General features: G+C 50.3%; 1 protein-coding gene across 2 annotated transcripts; it reads right to left on the reverse strand.

The window, feature by feature from the left end:
* Positions 1-9,991: 9,991 nt before the first annotated feature.
* On the reverse strand, positions 9,992-12,226 carry Tmem190 (transmembrane protein 190). 2 transcript variants are annotated; one of them, XM_037202132.1, is made up of 5 exons: positions 11,817-11,923; positions 11,690-11,725; positions 10,807-10,932; positions 10,634-10,718; positions 9,992-10,463 (listed from the first exon to the last, which is right to left on the reverse strand). In XM_037202132.1, the coding sequence occupies exons 1-5, from the start codon at positions 11,872-11,874 to the stop codon at positions 10,154-10,156; spliced, it is 615 nt and encodes a 204-aa protein (XP_037058027.1). In that variant the 5' UTR covers positions 11,875-11,923; the 3' UTR covers positions 9,992-10,153. The 2 variants fall into 2 exon arrangements, with proteins under 2 accessions (XP_037058027.1, XP_028718153.1); XM_028862320.2 differs by having other exon boundaries at positions 10,241-10,509; positions 11,817-12,226.
* Positions 12,227-13,402: the final 1,176 nt, after the last annotated feature.

Below are 13,402 nucleotides of genomic sequence, written 5' to 3' on the forward strand. Positions count from 1 at the left end.
AGAGATTGCGTAGTGCGAACATTCTCGCAGGTACCTTGCACACGCGCTCAGATGGCGACTTCTTGGGAAGTTTCGGAGCTCTCTACTGCCTGCTCTCCGATGGAATGTTTCGTAAAACGCACAGCTCACCAGCACGAACAATGACTACTGGTGTGATAACAGATTCCAGCCCATGGATGGCAACGCAGTTGCTCAGTCATGGGTCTTACTAAGATAATCAATTATCATAGAAAGACATTAGACAAATAGACTCTTCTATGGTAACTTAGAATTGACTCTTGAACTAACAATCTATATAGGATAATCCAGGTGTATTTCGCATCTCACTGAAAGATCTAATACTCCAAGTGCATATAATTAGAAATTTTCAACGCACTCTTTTGAAGCTTTTATCTTTTAATGTGCTTTGGTATCATATTTTATGTACTGTATATTGTTTATCTACCGAGACACGGGTCTTCTCCATGAATGATAGCTATATAGGCAGCCTTTAACTATGTGAGATCGCAATAACGACTCGGTAGCCTCAGACGCTAGCCTCGATACTACAACAGACAGAATTCCGCACATTACTCTGAATATCTTGTTATCAAACGGTGCGATTATGCGATAGTTATTTAGTGGTGAATGATTGTAGTGAAATCGATAGCAAATTTTATAGCCTGGTGTGTGTGTGTACAGACCCCATGTCGAAACTAGGAGTTACAGACAGTGAGGCGTGTGATTGTGTTGCTTATGTGGTTGTAGTCAAGCCATCCCCTGAAACTGGTGAGTTACAGACAGTTATGAGCGTGTTGCCATCCTGTGGCTCATAATACTGTGTGTGATGGGAATTAATTAGATCACTATTGCATTACACTTTCTCGGGACTCAATAAAACCAGAAGCCACTGGGCCCATGGGAATATGACTTGGTTGCCTATATACATTTAGAAACAGGCAAAGTTCTCTCTCGACCGTCACGACTTGATCTCATCTTCAAATTTGAAGGGCCATACCTTCGTCATCTTAGGCCTCTTTTTAAGGCAATATGAAGAAAGAAGGCTTGCATGGTTGTGGCATGGAGTCTTCAACCAATCATGGAACTCTAAGGTGCTCCCATCTAATATCTAGCGACCTAGACCTATTGTTCACTCTCCAGTATATCCCCGCTAAGCTGGTCGTCGTCTGGCCACCTCTCACATTTGATTGTCTCGTGCCTGTTCAGCTGCAGAAACACTCCGGTCTGATACACTTCAAGTGCCACGAGTCTGGCACATTCTCCTGGCTCTTGTATCCACGAATGCCACTTTATTCTTCTCTACATCTTTTCTTATGTATGGTTAGACATATTACTCATATTATGCAGATATATGATCTGTAGATTTCAATGACATTTCATTCTAATGTAGATTGAACAACTATCCAATTTTCCTTCCATGGAGCCAAAATGTAAGCTGAATCACAGCTAATTCATTTCTAATAAATTGACCATTTAAAATTCATTGTTCATATGGAGTCTGTCTTCCTATAGTACCCTGACTAATATTGACACATCCTTGGAAAAAAACTGACTCTCCCAATTTCCAAGACCCCAATTGCCATACTGTAACTTCATAATCCCTCTCTCATTAGCATTTTACTGGGGTTATCTTACAAAGTATATATTCAGGCCCTTGGCTAGAATCAATTATGGCACCGCTATATATATTATTATAAATTATAAATATATACTGCATTTTGATCATTATCCTCACACTGCAGTTAATCTGTATTGTTGTATGTTATACTCCAGTTAGAATTCACTTTTCATGATGATATATCTATTATCTAGCCTCATAGTAGCATTCGGGTATGCTCTCTATACAGGAGCATGAGATGCTCTGCAGTCCTATACCGAGATGAGGTACATCGAACTAAAGAGATAATATTGTAATTCGCATACACTCTCATTCCATTCCTTGAGACCTTTCTATCAACATCACTCAATGGCATTGGCTGCAGATATGATCCCAGACAGGAACTCTGTCTGAAGTTTCCCAACTTCCTGAGGTGTAGCTTCAGGTTGTGATAGTATTTCGGCCATTCGACTCTATAGCTAAATAAGACAGCTCTTGACAACTGAGAATGACTTGTTTCCACAATATGTCGCCCAGATCTAAGTTATAGCATAGGGCCTGCTGCTTTCCATTATGTCCACTGAGCTCTGGTCAATATCATCGTCTACAAGTACGTCTTTGAAGTCATAAGCCTATCTTCAACTAGACAGACGTCCATACACGAGCCAGAGCGAAACGATAATTCTTCTGAGCACAGAAAACTATCAATGACTCAAGCTCCAGCGTATTAGCTTCGCCGATAAAGATGTTTCTCTGAATGCAATAATCAAGTACATAGTACGACTTTAATTTAAGGTACAGCTGGTGTCATATATAGCAAGCAGTTAATCATCTGCAGATCTCCGAGGAGCCGTGCCTGATAGGTATCCTATCAAGTAGCGGAGATGATACTAAGACAGCCAGAGGATTCGTCAGTGGGTCACATTCTGAATTGGAGAAGTCAGCTTACATAAGCTCCTTGACTTCTGGAAATGTTCCTAGTGAGATCAGATAGTAGTTCTCGATCCAAGGCCACTATCTGAGATTTTGAGTAGAAGACTTCTCAGTATAGTATGACCTCTATCCTTCGTGATACACCAAAGATTTTACAACATATATCTGCACCTGGCGTAGGCTTCTATCAAGAAAAAAACAGGATACGCAATATAGAGACAAATTCAAAGCAAGTAGCGTTTTCAGTGCGTCTTGGCACTTTGTTCTCTTATGATAGCCGAATTAGAAGCGATATAGAATCATGGCAAACATGTGTAGCCATACTGCTAGACGCAATAAGTTTACATAGCTACATAATTACTAAGAGACGTTGTATACTCTCAACGCTGCCCGTTTCATTTGACTATCATACATTACTAACAATTACCGATAGACTACATCATAACACGCCCTGATATTGTCCCTAGAAAGCAACTTTGGTTACTCTCCGGTCCACCATTGTGTACATCAGAGAGGTCACTGATGAGACACGGCTAGCACGTACTCCTCTTTTCAGTACTGCGGGCACTATATAGCTAATTCACAATGTATGCCTCAAACATGTACAACGACAGAGCCAGTGCCAAGTTCTATCTAAACTAGGCCTTGTACTTTCACTAATTGCAGGTGCTTACGTGACTGTCCGTCCATTGCCCCCGTGCCTGAACTGGCTGCAAAAGCACACACAGAGCTGTCACAACCGGTGAGACATATCCATAATATCTAGGTACTAAGCATGCAGAAAACGCCCTTGGACTCAATGTCCCGATCTATACAGTGGTGATCCTCATCCTAGGCGTGCTTGCTCTCACGCAGGCTTACTAACCTATCAGCTGACAAGGAGACCATTCACCACCGCCCCATCTGATAGACCATTAGACTGGGCGCAACTCTCACGGACGCGTACCACGGGGTCAAGTTCGATGTCGGCAACAATGTCTTCGAGACGATGCGGGTCTCGACGTGAGAGATTGCCATGCCGTGCATAATGGACAAGTGTCACAACCTCGCCCGTGGCGCAATCTCTCACTATGCGTCCTCGGCCCTGCCGTCTCGAATTCATCTTCACACACGCCGGGCCTCTGGCCCCGGAGTCATCCAGGCTGGCCGGCCATTCACTACGTCCGATCAGAAATGGGCTGATCCGCTGCGGTCAAGCTGCCTATGGGCTCTGCGTCAGTGCGCGCATTGAGACCTCGAACCTGTACGGCGTGTTCTTCGACTGAGCTGACATTTGTGCGCTATTGCGTCTCGGTCGAGAATATCTGGTGGATCTGTACTCTCAATTCTTAACTCTTCCGCAGGCCTGCTGGTCTTCGTTAGTACCTGAGTGTCTCTGACCTGTGAGGCGATGAGGATTTCCTCTGCGTGTATCTATCGCTGGCACTCAGAAGATCTCCATGTGAGTTGAGAGCGCGCGTACTAGCGGCCTGCGGCCCTCGGGTCACAAACAACAAACAGAAAACTCTCCGGGCGCCTTCTCGCCACGACTACATCAGACTGTCCCGACCAGACTGTCTCACGCGCAGCCTATCGCTCAGTCCAAATGCTTGCCTAGCTCTGGTGCTCTCGCGCCGGCACCTCTAGTTCGCTTACCACTCTAGGAAGTCAGGCCTATTCGCGCGCGCGTGCGTAGGCCACGATGGCCGCGTGCCCGCCTAAGCTGCCTACTCGAGATGCTCAAGCCAGGCAGAGGCCGGCCCGACAAATCAAGCGGTCGCGCGACCGACACGTACGCACTGCATCAACTCTAACGATCGAAAGCGCGAACGGTTTGCACACCTGTGGCTAGCATTACACGCGCAAGCAATTATGATACCGAACGTGCACGTCGGATTAGTAGTGACCGAGGTGAGACGCAGAGAATGGCGTAAGAGATCGCATGGGATAGAAGTCTCGTGGGCTCAAACCCTAGAGGGGCGATCCGCTGTCAAGGAGAGAGAACATTGGCGAGCGCCGGCCGCCGGAGGGAGGGGTGGACGAGGTTCATCGGCACAGCGGAGCAACACTCTTTGATCACTCTTCTGCACCGAACGATGCGCGAGTAGAAAAAAGACGACGCGTTATCCTATCCCCTCGCATACCAGTATCTCGAGTAAGCCCGGTTAATCCAGTGGTAGGGCCATGGCTACGAAAACCACTCTAGTGATATGCAGCGGAGAGCGATAATGCGCCAATAGTGTCAGACATGGCTGCCTCTGAGGTGAGACGGCCGGGTCAGATAAAAGGAAAATCAAAGCAGACTTGTGGTGGCAACGGTGATGGCGCGGGAATCCATCCTCTCAGCATATTTGCCTTCTCTTTCTCGGTGTTCTATCGATCACCAACCACCTCAACTATGGTCGAAGCGTGAGTACGAGAGCTGTGCTGGAATGTAACTTTAAATATTAGAAAGAACCGCTGGGCTGAATCAGGATTCGCCCGCCTCTGCTCCCTGATAATGTGACTGAGTGATATAAGATTTCGGAATAATTACTCTCGTGTGCTTGCCTACCAACTCCTAGGATGTCTCCGATGAGGTATGTAGCAATTAATTGTGAGCCCCTGACAAAGTAGAAGGTGATAACAATGACCATATAGTTCTCTCTGCGTTCGCCAATCGCCTCGTCTTTCCATTCATGTTTTTCGTGCTCAGATAAGGAACTCTTTACCACCTTAGCCCCCAAATTCTTAGTATATTTAGATACCCTTTAAATATTCAACAAAAAGACATCATTTGTTTCTGGATGTGTCCACTGTTCCATACATATGACAATGATGGTAGATAGACGCATATGAGCACTCTCATACACGTGACTATGACGAGACTCAAACATAGTCCTGGAGTCTCCTTAGATTCACACTCTCCCATATATTATAAAGACTTTAATTTATGTTATCCATGTCATCTCATTTGGGGTGGGCAATAATAGAATTCCGCGCATCTGTGTCTTGTACCGTAGGCTAGATGCCAGACTTCCGCCATAGAATACTTGAGTGAATTAGACCAAAAGATTGAGACACAATAGATAGAGCTAGGAGATTGAAACTCAGGCTCCCTTCTTGAGCAGAACAGCATGTGCTCTCTTCCGTTCACCTCACGATAAACCTCGACTTACAGCCCAATCTCTATCCTAGTCTAAATTAAGACACACACACTTCTTCAGTATCACCTTCTGCTAACTAAAAGATCTCGAGCTAAGGACTCCTCTGTCACTCTATTAAACCAGTAGTCCTCTCTCTATGCTGTGAACCTCTCGCTTGTATAAAGCCTTTCTTCCACATGATATAGTTTGTGTTCTCTTATATAGACATTAGTTCTCGCAATATATGGGTCTCTTGTGTCCATGTCCTGGCCATGATACCTAAGAACTCACTCGTAGATCGATGACCTACACACGTCTATAACACTCCAGATCTCGCTGCCTACATAAGACACACTCCCAAGTAGACTGCAAACCAAACTAAAAGTTATATGCCAGAAACAATCTATCTCCTTAGCTGCTGTTAAAATTGTGCCACTGTTCTCAATCCTTCGCACCACCCCACTCTACGACTTTTCACTTCTTCCACACTTTGTCTGCACTTGTATCTCTCAGACCACAGACAGACAGCTGTCCTTTATAACCAGGAGGGCCCTTGCTGTCTGCCATCCAGCCAGGAAACTTGCCTGTTCTTCAGGCATCAGCTCCCGCCTCTGCCCGCCTCTGAGTATTCATATTGTCTGAGCCGCTCCTGTGCCCGCTTGGATAGCCATAAAGCATGTCTCTGTGAGCTGGTTCTCACACCTGACAGGAAGCCCTGTACGGGGAAAGCCTGAGTCTTTGGGGGTCTTTGTTCCTAACACTATCCAGCAAAAAACTGTGAACTCAGGAAAGGTTGAGAATGGGTAGGCAGGTGGAAGGATGGATCAATAAGTAGATGGTGGATGGAGGGTGGGTAAAGTGTGTTACAAGATGAATGGAAGACGGGTAGATGGATGGATGCATGCGTTTTAGTTGATAGATGGGTAAATGGAGCATGGATGAGTTGGCTGATGGATGGGGTGGTTTGGAATGGTTTATAGAAGAGCTGGTTGATGAATTGGGTGTGTGGGAGCAGAAGAACTAATGAATGGATTCACTGATGGATGGGTAGAAGGTTTCATAGGACTGATTGATAGATAAATGAGTTATGGTTTTGTTTTGTGTTTGAGACAGAGTCTTGCTGTGTACCTCAGGTTCACAATGTGTGGTCTTCCTGCTTCAACCTCAGATTAGTCAATAGGTAGATGTGATGGGTGAATGGGGGCATGAATAGGTAGTATTGGATGAAGAGAAGTGGTTGGATGGATAGTTTGGGCAGGTAGACATGTGAAAAAATGGATGGGTTTGTGGGCGGATGGGAATGACTGAATCCATTTCCTAAGTGGGATTTCTGTACAAGAATTAAACCCTAAAACCTTCTGTGTATGCCTGTGAGCCTGTGTGTGCCTGTGTGTGTGTGTGTGTGTGAACTCTAGTGAGCGTACCATAGTGCATCTGTGAAAGTCAGAGGACACCTTTCACACATGGGCTCTCTCCTTCCACCACAGAGTTTAGGTTGTCAGGGTTATAAGGCAAGTCCTTTTACCCACTAAGACACTCTTACTTTTCTCCTGGGCATCCAGAGTATTATTGATTCTATTCTGTGCTTTCGCAGAGAACTAAGCATGGATTCTGTGTTTCTAGTTGGTTCAAATGAGAACGCAGACACAGAATGAACAGCCTCGGGCGGATGTTGGTGTGGTCTCAGAGTGTAGAAATTTACCCTATGCTTATGCACGAGCCTCTGGGTGCAACTCTTTCCCAGCACCACAATTAAAACCCAGACGTGCTAAACACACCACGGTAATCCCCTATACATCAACCAGCACTCAGGCAATACAGACGTCAAGACAGTCTAATGTACATAGTGGGTTCTAGGCTAGCCAGGACTGTAATAGTGAGATGGCTTCAAAACACCAAAACAGGGGCTGGAGAGATGGCTCAGAGGTATTCAAGAACACTGCTGTCTCCTGAGAGGACCTGAGTTCAATTCCACAGCATCCCACCATGCTGCTCAAGGTGTCTTGTCAACTCAATTCCAGATCTCATGCCCTCTTCTGGCCTCTTCTTGAGGCACCAGGCACACGTGTGGTGCACAAACATACAAGCAGGCAAAACATTCATACACATGAAATAAAAAATAAATCTTAAAACATACTTACACATCGCCAGGTGGTGGTGGCGCACGCCTTTAATCCCAGCACTCGGGAGGCAGAGGCAGTCAGATCTCTGTGAGTTCGAGGCCATCCTGGGCTACAGAGCGAGATCCAGGACAGGCTCCAAAGCTGCACAGAGAAACCCTGAACCCTGTCTCAAAAACCAAAAAACCAAAAACAAAAAAGCCCACACAATATTTAAAGACTGAACAACTATGCATGTGTGAAGCATGAACCAATGTTGGATCACAACATTTGACATATGCCAAAACAGCCATCTGTGGTTAAAGTGGCTCTTGACGATCTTAACGCTACTCGGAAGTGTGCATTTGGGGAGACCTCAAAGAACTTGAATTTTGACACAAGGGCCATGCTCTAGTAATGCCGACTTCCCGGGACCAAAATTCACACATGGGCAATTCTCCTCCTCCCCCTCCTCCCCCTCCCCTTCCTCCTCCTCCCCTTCCTCCTCCTCGCCTCTTCCCCCTCCTTTTCCCCCTCTTCCCTCTCCTTCTCTCCCTCCCCTTCCTCCCCCTTCTCTTCCTCTTCCTCTCCCTCCTCTTCCCCTCCTTGTTTCCTCCCCTTCCTCCCTCCTCCCCCTCCTCCTCCACTCCTCTTCCCTAACATGGTCTCATTATATAACATAGGCTGGCCTTTAATATGTGGTACTCCCCTGTCTCTTACATGCTGGGGTTACAGTTTGAGCCACCTCATCCGCTTGGTTCTTTTCGGCTTGGTTTCCATTTGGCTTTTAATTACATTTATTTATGTTGGATCTGTGGGCATCTGTGTGCTGTGGGGTGCATATAGAGAGCAGAGGATAACCAGCAGGAGCCGGTTCTCCCCTTCCACCACAGGGGTCCAGGGGAGCCAACAGGCGGTCAGGCTTGGTAGCAAGCAACCTTACCTAGCTCTCCAGCCCCTTGGCTTGACTTTTTTGAGACAGGATCTCACAGTCTGTAGCCCAGGCTGGCCTCAAACTCTGCACTGCAGACTGGCCTTGAAGATCCTCTTTCCCAGCCTTGCAGGTGTTGGGGTTCCCCCCAGCTGTTTCTCTGTCTTCACCTGTTTTCTCCATCTCGGTTCCTCCCCGTCTCTGTGCCTCTCTGCTGTTTCCTGCCACAGACTCACCTGTGTCAGGGGATGCTGCTGAGTGAAAGGCACACACACTTGTGCACGCACACACACGCACTCCTGGGGCTCCGCGGCAGATGGAGGGAGGGGTCTAGGTGAGCTTGAGTGCCCATCAGTGAGGCAGGGGCTCCATGGACGGGGACCTCAGAAGAGGACAAAGAGGAGTAATCCTAACTGTTCACTAACCCCACCTTCCCTTCCCACAGACAACCTCATCCCCCTGGACCTGACGGAGATGCGCAGCGGCCCTGTCCATCACCCGGCCACCAGGACACCCACCTGTCCCCTCACTTGGATAAATGTCTCTTTTTGGAGCACTGCCTGCCTGTCTGGTTAGGGGCCTGAATGGGTGAAGGAGATTGATACAAACTTCCTGCCAGACCAAGCCACCTTTGATCTTGGAGGCCCTTGAGCCACAGGGGATATAGGATCCCAACTTCTCACTGGCCCTCCCCCGGGGGCACCAGGGAGGTGAGAGGCTCTTGAGTGCAGACCCACCCACCCAGCCCAGACTTCCATTAGGGTAGTCTGATCTTCCAAGAAGAGCAGGCACGGGGGGCCACTGGACTTGCAAGATATTTACTGTGGGGGTGGTCCTTACAGAGGGTAGCATTGATGCAGGATGCTTGCAAGACTAGGAGGAGAGAAAGGGCTGATTGGCAGGCCGAGTCTGAGTGCAGAGGACACACTTCCAAGGAAAGGCGTGGCCAGTGGGGACTCCGGGACGGTGCAGGTCCTTGCTGGACGATGCCCGTATTCTCCTTATTTATTTATTTTTAATATGCATTAGGGTTTCACCATGGGGGTCAGGTCCCCTGGAACTGGAGTTACAGAGAGCTGTGAGCGGCTGTGGGGGTTGCTGGGAATTGAACCCAGGTCCTCTGGCAGTGCAGTCCGTGCTCTCAACCTGTCTTCAGCCCCAAGCCCATACTTTTCTGTACCCACTCAGGCATTGGTGCTGGGGGGCAAGAGAAGTGTGAGAACAGGGGCTTGTCAGTCAGAGGTGCTCCCCAAAATAGGACAGCTCAGGACACCTTCCCGTGGATATGCGTGTCTCTGGTCCCCCAATGACCCCTGTTGCAAGCTCGCTTCATTCTAGTTCCCACAAGCTCCCTGGCCCAGAACTACCTCGGGTCCACTTCCCCAGTTCAGACCCACGCCAGGTGTCCCCAGAACTCACTCAGACCAGAGCTTCCCTACGCTCAGTTCACAGCCCCCGATCATAACCACCCCGTGCTCCCACTCAGTCCTTACCCGGTGAGCTTTCTCAAACACACATGCTGCAGGGTTCCCATACAGCCCCCGGCTCCCCAACGGATCTCAAAAGAAGACACACATTTATATGCCATGTCTGTATTGAGGGGTGCTACCGAGTCGCCCCTAATCGTCATCTCCTCCCTCGGTGTCGTCTCCGCCTTCTGTAGCTTCCGCTTCAGTGGTCCCTGAGGGCTCTGTCGCCTCCATGGGCACCGTGACAGTCGTGGTAACCGTGGGTGACTTCTTGCTTGATGGTCGGTCCTTAGACAGTAGGGAGACTGTTCGTGACAGGTCGCATTTCCCCTGTAGAAAGTGTGGCAGGTGCAGCATGTCTCGGCGCTTGGCCCACCTGGCGAGGAGAGCGTACATGCTGCCTGAACCCCCCTGCGCACAGCCTGAACCCCCTGGGCCTTCTGTGGAGAACCAGGCCTGCCGCCTGCCGGCTGCCGGCCTCCCCCACCCACCGCACTCACCAGAAGAGGCAGATACTGGCGATCAGGAAGAGCAGGCTGCCGCAGGTCCAGCCCAGTGCCCACATGTGCTTCCTGCGCATGTTTTCTAGAAAAGGGGGAGGGGGAAGGTCCGGGGATGCAGCAGCTGCGCCCCTCGCCCTCTGAAACACCCCTTTCCGGGCCGGGCCACTCACCGTCTGGCCGCTGATGGTAGCACACACCATCCCGATAACAGCATCGCAGGCGCAGGCAGAGGTTGGGGTTCTCAATCGCTGCCTGGCCCCCACAGCTCTCTCGGTCCCACACATCTCCCTCACAACCTGAGGGGCACCACAGTAGGCGTTAAGTGGCGGACCTGGCCCTGGAGGCTGCAGACGCAAGGGTGCCAAGGCCAGGCTGTGGGGCTGGGGTGCAGTGTTTGGGACACTATTCTATATGGGACCCATCTCTCTTCCCTCAGTCCCAGGAGCTGGTACCCATCCCTCCTCCCTCAGACCCAGGAGTTCAGGCTCCATTCCTCCTCCCTCAGCCCTGGGCCTCCAGACCCCAGCCCTCTTCCTTCAGAGGGTCCATACCGCGGCCCTCCTCCCTCAAACCCAGGAGTCAAGGCCCCAGCTCTCCTGACTCAGACCTCAGACCTAGGGTTCTAGGCCCCAGCCCTCCTCCAGAAGCAGGGGTCAAAGCTCTAGCCCTCCTCCTTTATAATCAGAGATTTCAGGCTCTTCATCTCCTCCCTTAGACCTAGAGGTTGAGTGTCCAGATCTTCTGCCTCAGATCTAGGGGTCCAGGCCTTAGCACACCCCTACCCCATACCCAGGGTTGAGTCCCCTGACCTCTTTCTTCAGATCTGAGGAGGTCTAATCCTTAGCCCTTCCTCCAGACCCGGGGATCAGGCTCCAGCTCTCCCCCCTCAGACCCAAGAGTCCAGGCTTCAGCCCTCCTTGAGACCCAGAGGTTGAGACCCTAGCATTGCCCTCTCAGACCCAGGGGCCCACATCCCAGCCCTTCCCCCTCAGACCCTGCAGTCTTAATTTGGGATACCCTCCCTGGAGCCCCAGGATTTTGTCCCCTGCTTACTCCATGGATAGAAAAATCCCTGGATTCCATTCGCATCTGTGGGAGGAAAGGGGTGATGTTGGGAGACTGTATGGCAGCCAGGGTGGCCCTGTCCACAGCCCCCCGATGTCCTTATCAGTACCCTCACCTACTGAGCCCTGCATCAGCAGGAGAAGGCCCAAAGCTGCGATCCCAGACCCCACCATGTTACCTCCCCAGACCTCTGGGGCCTCTGTGGAGAGAAACCTTGAAGGACATCACCCTAGCAACAACTGGGCCCCGCCCCAAAGCCTCAGCCCCAGAATTCTTAGTTCTGTTGCCAGGGAGTCCCCTCAGCAAGGGGTTCATAAGGAGGGGTGCCCTGGCCCCATCATTTCTGTCTGGGGAGTAGCTCCCTTAGCATCTATGGAGAAGAGGTGGGTGGGCATTGGGAGATTTCAGATTCAGGGTCTTCTCGGCAAGGGAAGAGGGAAGGAGAAACCAGGACCAAGCCCGGGTGGGGCTGGAGATGTCTCTCCTGTTCCATGGGGTACTTGACAGGGTACAGATCTGGGACAGGGGAGATCTCCGAGCTGCAGAATCCCTCTCTTTCCTAACCCGGAGTCCAAAGAGGCAGCCTCAAGTGGCCCAAGTTCAGAAATCCTCTTTGCTGGGATGTTCTTTCTTTTAGCAACCAGGAAAACTGGCCCCAGGACACTGAGGTTTCATTGAGCCCCATTGTTAGAAAAGGTTTCCCCAGCAACCAGATCAGGAGAGGAAGGGGCAGTGGAGGCTTGTGGGGTGGCCCTGGGCGTCTCATCTCAGGCTGTCCCAGGCCTCTGTGGGACTGACTGACCATGCCTGGCCCCGCTGAGCTTGAGGTGCGGACACTGTTAGAGCTGTGATGGTGACTCCTGACAAAGAGACTCAGTTTCCCCATCTGTGAATGAGGGAACACAAACTAGGGCGTCTCGAGTTGTTTTCTTTGTGGTTGGTCTACCCAAGTCTGCTGAGGGACCAGGCAGGCTTCCAGGAAGCCAGATTGGGGGCGGGGGGGGGGGGTGCTATGCCACCGTTTCCTAGTTCACCTGGGCTCGGTATCCACTTGGCATAGTGAGAAGGGGACGTCAGTTCCTGAGAGAGGTCTGGACTCAGCCCTGGACTTGTGCAATGCCTGGGGCATGGACCTCTGGATCTGGGGGCAAAGGGGTGGGGGAGGAGGACTGGAAGATGGGATTCCTGGGTCTAAAGGAAGAAGCAAGGCTGGAGTTTCGGCCCCTGGGCCTAAGTGGGACCAGGAGTCTAAGGAGGACTAGGTCCTGATCTTTATCTGAGGGAGGAGAAATGGGGATAGGACCCTGGGTCTGAGCAGGGAGAGCTAGATCCTGGACTCCTGAAGCTTGGGGATGAACCCCTGAGTCTAAGTAGGGAGGAGGCTAGATCCTAGACTCCAGGGTTTCAAGAAGGGGGGCTCCCAAAGTCTGAGAGAGACGTGTTAGGGTCTGGACCCCTGGTTCTAAGTAAGTCTGGGCCTCCTGGACTCGAGATCTGAGGGAACAGGGCTGGGACCTGGGTTGTCCATTCCGTGGGAGGGAGGGGTCTGAGTTCAGACCCTGTTTCCCAAGAAGCCTACGAGGCTGAATCCCTATCCCTTTCATCCCCGGGTCCTCCAGTAAACATCCTAGAGTGTGCTGAGTGGGTCCTGGGCTGACTCCGTCAGAGATGACACAGGTCGGAGGGGGCTCGGCAGGGGTA

The sequence above is a fragment of the Peromyscus leucopus genome, chromosome 1, assembly GCF_004664715.2.
Source record: "Peromyscus leucopus breed LL Stock chromosome 1, UCI_PerLeu_2.1, whole genome shotgun sequence".
Classification (NCBI taxonomy): domain Eukaryota; kingdom Metazoa; phylum Chordata; class Mammalia; order Rodentia; family Cricetidae; genus Peromyscus; species Peromyscus leucopus.